The sequence below is a fragment of the Varroa destructor genome, unplaced genomic scaffold, assembly GCF_002443255.2.
Source record: "Varroa destructor unplaced genomic scaffold, Vdes_3.0 BEIS01000004.1, whole genome shotgun sequence".
In the NCBI taxonomy this organism is placed as follows: Eukaryota; Metazoa; Arthropoda; class Arachnida; order Mesostigmata; family Varroidae; genus Varroa; species Varroa destructor.
In genome coordinates this window covers 51,713,489-51,720,164 of record NW_019211457.1, presented here as the reverse complement: position 1 = coordinate 51,720,164, position 6,676 = coordinate 51,713,489, and the positions used below count along the sequence as shown (strand labels likewise).

Below are 6,676 nucleotides of genomic sequence, written 5' to 3'. Positions count from 1 at the left end.
AGGTCACTGTTGTCTATTGAAACTAAATAATGCCATTAAGGGTATTCTGTGCAAACTGGAACAGATCAAAGTCTAGCACAAAAAATCTGGGGTATACGGCAGACGTACTGAGATTTCTCCTGTTGTTGTCTTTACGATCGCCGAGTAGCTAAGGACGTATGGGTGTTATGGTGAAAGACGACGCGTTTTATATTCGCTCTTTTTTTTTCTAGGTTCGGCTCTTTGTAATCTTATTGGTAGTTTGTAATAAAAATCTGAATCAATCGTTTTGTCAGGCGTCAGCAACTCATAATGCATGATATTTCACCAAGCCTATAAAATACATAGCTTGAGTTGTATGGGCATCAATTTCAACTTGGTTACAGATTCTGGGGCACATTTATTTTTTGCGTTACATTATTATCGTATGTAACCCACTTTTTATTAATCTTTAGAGCCAGTTTAGAAATGGCTCGATTTTGCTGTAGGTTTTCGTGGATGGAGATAGGATCGAGTTCATGTGGCTCCCAAACATGGACCCTTTTGTAGCCTCGGACCTCAATCAGTCACCTTCCTCCAATGGTTTAAAAATGTTTGGTGGTAGATGTTTAATTTCTTGGTGGTAACTAACACAGTAAGTTCATTAATTTCTTCCACAATTGATCGATCCCTGTGAGTAGCATTTTTCCACAACGAGGTTTTTTAGAACAAAATCGATAGAATTATATTTGGCCCGCTTTCCTGATCACGTATCTTAATCATAAACAGAATAATTTCTTTTTTTTATAGCACTGGCACCTTCATCGTACTGAAATTGTAAAATATAGCAATTTTTTTTCAGGAATTACACTTATTTTCAATGCACTTTGCTAAATAAAAATATTCCAATTGTTTTAGCACATCTATTACTATCTAGCACATCCTTATTATTATCAAGTCTCAACTTCCAAATGACACCAACGACGATCCGTTGCAACTTCTATTACCTGAGATATGCGACTTTAACTTTAACTGGCCAAAAACGGTCAGTACTAACCAACGTTAACTGACCTCTTAGCAGATCCTTAGCACATGTATGGTAATGTACCTTGTTCTCAGGCATCTATCATTCTGTATTTGTCTAGCTCTCGAATGATCTTACAGAGTTGAAGCAGCGGCCGTGCACATGCACGCCTGATCACTTCAGTAGTTAAAATGATATCTGCACGTTCGTGCATTATGGAACAATATAGTGGTGCCGAAGGGGCAAACATAACCTAATAGATGATTCTGTGAACGGCAGACTACCTGTTGAATCACAACTGTATGAAAAACATTTCCTAAGGGGCAGATACATCGTTTTCAAGTCATAGGCGTGAAGATTGCCAGAAACTCGATGCTTCGTTGTGTGCATACCGTTACATAGAATACGGAGTTTTCAATAAGAAGGTTAGTTAACATTAAGAAAAAACGACAAACGGATATAATTTTAATGGACTTTTCGTCCAAGCAGTAACGTAGAGTTTGATGTTCAGCTGCTGGCAGAGAGACCCGTATCTGACCGTATTACTTTCTGTGGTCTACATGTAATTTTTGTTGTAAACGTGGTTAGTTAAAAACCATTTCTAACAAATGTTTGCTTATCCATAAGCAAAGCTATTCGTCGTACAAGTAGTGCATTCCCTAAAATGTGAGAGCAGTAAAAAAAAACACGTGATACACGCATTTACATAAATAGTCGTATCAAGCTTTGGTTCTCGTTTGTTTCATAGTATGAACGACATATTTTACTGTTTTAACGAGCCAGTAATCATAGTAGAAGTAGCTAAGTGATCAAACGTTACTTTGAAGTTGTGTGTGCTGGAAACAGGTACATCGCAGGCACCAATCTGCTTGCGTCATCATTTTTTTCCTGCTATGAAGTATGTTGTGAATGAATCCACACTTACCTCATCTGTGTGTGCCGGTAGTCCCCATGACAGGGTGACGAAGGACATTTTCCCCTTAGCGCAATACTGCTGGTAAATAGATCCTCTGGCGTTGTGAGTGTAATTTTACAGCATTTCAAGTTACTTCGTTCGAATTCAATTGCTTTATAATAATCGATGCTCATTGCTATTAATAAGAGATCAAATAGGGTCCGCGATATCACGACCCAGGACTAGTTGTAGGACTAATCCACAAAATCACTAAAGGAATAAAGAAAGGCGCTCCTTCAATAGAACACCTCAATGTTTCTTCTCTGTCGCGCTGTGATTTTTCCCAAGTGATCGATAAGGATATTGTTGCGCAGTCCATCATGGAACTATAACAATAAATCAGCCAAGTCTGACAACGATTGGCTTAACTTTTTTTTTATCATCCTATAAGGAGGGATTCTTTAAATCTTTCTTTGATCACAGAACCCAACTGTTACACTGGAGATAACCAGTAGGGATAAAAAATAGGAAGGTACATATGAATTGCCTTATGGGAGGGAAAAGTAGTTTAAAAATAATAAGACGTACAATGTTAATTATCGTTCACCAAAGCCACTCTATTTACACATGTTTAACACATAATGTTAAACATCAGAGAGATATTAATGAGATCTGCCCTTGTCTTAATAACTGATTCTCCACTGTAGCATTTGTGGTGATGAAACAACACGCTCGAATAGACAACCTCGGCGAATTTTTTCCCGGAGCTATCCCGGAGTAGGTAAGTGACCCACGGGGCCAGCTAATTGTGCTAGTTGTATGAGCGTACCAAAGTGCAATCGCTGAGATTAGTTATATGTCCGCACATATATGATAACCCGAGACTCTGGCTAGGACCAAGGCTGCAGCAGGCAACCCAAAAAAAGTCTATTCAACCGCCGACAAATATGGCTCGTTTAAGCTTATTTTTTCTCTTTTCATAAATTAATCCGTGAATGACCTAACAAGCATATATCATAGGACCTATGCTCGTTCAATTTCTGTATGTCGTAAAACGACTGCGTAATCCACTAGCCAACTTGGATTGGTTTAAATGAGACTTACTCATGAGAGGGGGCTTACTGATCATTTTTCTTTCGCCCTGCAAACCTCTTGAAGGTTCGCATACGAAGTCTGTATCGTTTCCGATAGCATCGTAACATAGATTTTTTTAGTATTTTTGCAAGAACCCTTCAAGCGGAAGCGCGTCCAAGCCTTGAAAACAAATCTTGCCTTGCTGCTAATGCGCCAAACCATATTTCATGAGGAGTCATGAACACTGTTGTCGTCAGCGGCCCTTATTTTTTGTAAATAAAAATCGTCAAATTGGTCCATCATACAATTCAGTTAGCGGAATTGTGTGACAGATCAGTTTGTCGGAGACCACCAACGAGAGCCGCCTAGAACCCACCGAAAAAAGGCAAGCAGTTAGGTTGTCAATAGTTCGTTTACAACGAAGAGAATATATAATAAATTGATCGAAGAAGAGCTTGTTTTCCTTAACAAAAAGGTTTTCAAAGGTCAATAGTGAGGGCGAATCAAAGTGTAGTTTTTAGATCCTTATCAACATCATGTTTTATATTGAGATTATTCATTTTCCAATCCTGACTTTTTTGTTATTATCGCCAGAATATAATAGAAATAATCCACTTTTTTCAATCTGCTGAGAGTATTAAAGGCAAGGGAGCTTCCGCTAAGAGATAAGACTCAATACAAAATCCACAGACACTTCTGAATGGAAGTATTTTATGTATATTTAGGAAACGCTAGGGCTATATGAGCAACGCTATCATTGAAAACAACAATTGCTACCGAAGAAAAGCTGTGTTAATATACTCTTTAAGGAAGTCTTTACTATGCGATTTAAATAAAGGCTCACTACCGTTAAGTCAATTTCAAGAAATAGACATCTATATTGTTGGCTTATATGGTTCCACTAGGTAGGTTATATGCCCCCCGTGATAGCTAGGTGAATAGCGTATTTGAAAACACATTACGGTTAGTGTTCGAACTCAGGCATACGCACACTTCGTGTTTCGTGCTGGGAACCAGCTTAACGTCTATAGCTCATGTAAAATTCGAAATGTAGAAAAGTAAAGTTACATGAGCTGCTCATTATTTTGCGCAGAGAAGTCACTAACCTAAAGCTACGACAAAGGTTTTTTTTTTTTTTTTTTTTTTTTTTTTTATAAAAAGAGCTACGATTCTAGCTAGAAAGGATGCTTTATAATAATTTACTGTCATCATCTACTGTAGATCCACATAAACTCCGCTGTTCGGCATGAAGCTGGGTTTTTAGGTGTTAGCTTGACATTATGTATATAAACAGGACATGGCGCCTAAATCGTAATTTCGTCTCCTGTCTTATTTCTACGACTGTGTAAATAAGAACACAAATTTCAACGAAGTTTTCTACATGGGCTGTAAGTGTTGTTTCTAATGGTCATCCGCATTCAGTATTATTACCATTTAGCTTTGATTACAGATTTGATTCGGGGCCCGAACTATTCACTCGTCATTTTCAAAATATGCCTTCCACAATCCGCAAATAACTATTCAGTAACAATTGATATTACTAAGTACAGACTCGCTCGAGCGTCGTTAGAATACGCTATACATAAGATATTTCAACGGAACTAAATTGCCAGCTGATAGTAAGCCAAACATACAAAAGTACTAAATGGCTAAAACGCACAAAAAGTCTTAGTCGACACGTTGGAGCTTTTTCATTATTCAAACTTCAGTTGACATGTTTCCCTCCAAGGCAGCCCTTATTTCATTAAAAATTCAGGTATATCAAAAATGATTTTTCGAGCAACTTCAATGCATTTCTTAGCCCTGTAAATCGAAAGTCTGCTGAGGATCTCCTGATATATCCTGAAGTCCTGTCGGAAGTCCTTTTTCAGATTTTTCGGAAGCTGCATAAAAACTGGCAATGACGTAGCTGTCGACTTTAAGCAAATAAGAAAGTTGTTGATGGCTGTTGGTGGGGGGCTTGATCAACGAGAAGAAAACGAAGATTGGATAGTAGCTTCTTTTTGTAACGACGCATTGTTCTTGGCCAAATGAATATGTTTGTTCTAGAAAGAGCAGTCGTCCTTCGAGTGGCGGACGCACACCCCTCACGATAAACAGCCCGCCAACGTTGGCTTAAATTTAAGTGCCTTACCCTGTATGCATTCCAACTAAGCTGTATTATATTTCAGCGCGAAATTTTTCGGTAAAGTACCATCGCTGATATCCGGTTTCGTTTAACCTAAAATACATAGGCCCATATTGCCCCAACATATACACATATATATCTTCGCCAATATACCTATGTATATACACACTTTTATGTATATGGGTAACAGTTTCATCACACTTGTTTCACTTTCACTCACCACTTATTAGCAGGGCGAGCAGAACAGCCGCTGTCGAAGATGTTCTGAACGAAATCATCCCAGCCCGCTTGTGCGATGCGCGTGTATTCGCGGTTGCCGCTTTCACTGTCCAATCTAGTCTCTCGAGTTTTTTTTTTTGTTCTACTTGTAACGTTTGAGTCTGGTGGCAGCAGCTTCGTACGTTAGAAAAGAAAGCGACACGGCTGGAACAAAGGTCCTGTAGGCTTCGTGTCGTAGATCTGTCCGATTACTAGTCAGACTAGACAGCCACCTACGGTGCTCGTATCCTCTTTTCTTTCTCTGTCTCTCTCTCGCTCTCTCTCTCTCTTTCTATCTCTATCTCTATCTCTATCTCTCTCTCTCTCTCTCTCTATATATCTCTCTCTCACACACACTCTCTCTATTTATTTCGTTCGCGGGTTCGTGTCCTGGATCGAGCGTGTTTTGCCAAACTGGCCATCCGGCCGACCATGGGGCGTCTTTTGAGATACCGCGCGGCTATCCCTCCCCGTCAGTGCGTCCTCTCTCAACCCTGAGGCCACACCCCTTTAGCTAGCGCCGATTGGCCTCATAGGCCTCCGATGGAAGTGACGTCACACATTCGGCCCCCATCAAACGCGTATAGCATGCCATGCTGAACACCCGCGTGGGGGCACATCAGAAACGATTGCCGGCATGATGCACGATCTCAAGTGGAACAGAATGAAATAGCTGGAGTGTACGTAACACAAGCTGGCTCTCGGACGAGCGTTAATGCTTTTTCCATTGAAGAAAAGTCAGGAGAAAACACAAAACGAGTCAAGCCACTTTGGCCGCTGTTCCGTCCGGGACGGCGCAAAGTGTTTAGAAGTGGTAAAGGTAGTGGCGATAGCTGTAGTACTAAGTACAGCTGCAGTATGTAGTATAAAGAAAAAGACACCTGTAACGTCGTTTGTGAATAGGAGGCTGAATCCTTATACGCCTTGAATAGCTCCTGTAGATAAAATCTACTTTTTAGAAAATTGCCTCTACTGAACTGGTGGCAGTTATGAGCCCAGATATAGTCTATCCCCAAGTTAAGAGATAGTTACTAAGTTCCTATAGCACACTGCTAGGGAATAACGTGTCAGAGGATAATAGGCTAAGTTCCAATAAGTGGATAAGCTCGAAAAGAAGCCGAAGAAGCTTGTTTATATTATTTTGGAATAGAAATGTCTGAGTATTGTCCTTTGTTTTTACCTATGTAGAAAGTCATTGGGTCATCGTATGTTGTTTATTTGGCGAAACATCGTATATATGTATCTACCACAAAGGTAAATTTGCTCAGTCGTGATTTAGGCCATTGAGCTTTCCGCGAACCAGTTACATTCGGTTGGAACGTTATGTCCTGTACTATAT

At 39.8% G+C, this 6,676-nt stretch overlaps 1 protein-coding gene across 2 annotated transcripts in view; it reads right to left on the bottom strand.

Moving 5' to 3' along the window:
- LOC111250488 (uncharacterized) overlaps window positions 1-5,755 on the bottom strand; it is a 48,972-nt gene extending 43,217 nt beyond the window's left edge. For both annotated transcript variants that reach the window (XR_015327516.1, XM_022805833.2), the window contains exon 1: window positions 5,300-5,755. Coding sequence is in view for 1 of the 2 variants with exons in the window: in XM_022805833.2 (XP_022661568.1) it covers window positions 5,300-5,357 (58 nt within the window). In the remaining variant the exon portion in view is untranslated. The remainder of the gene's footprint in view (window positions 1-5,299) is intronic.
- Between the last annotated feature and the right edge of the window lie 921 nt (window positions 5,756-6,676).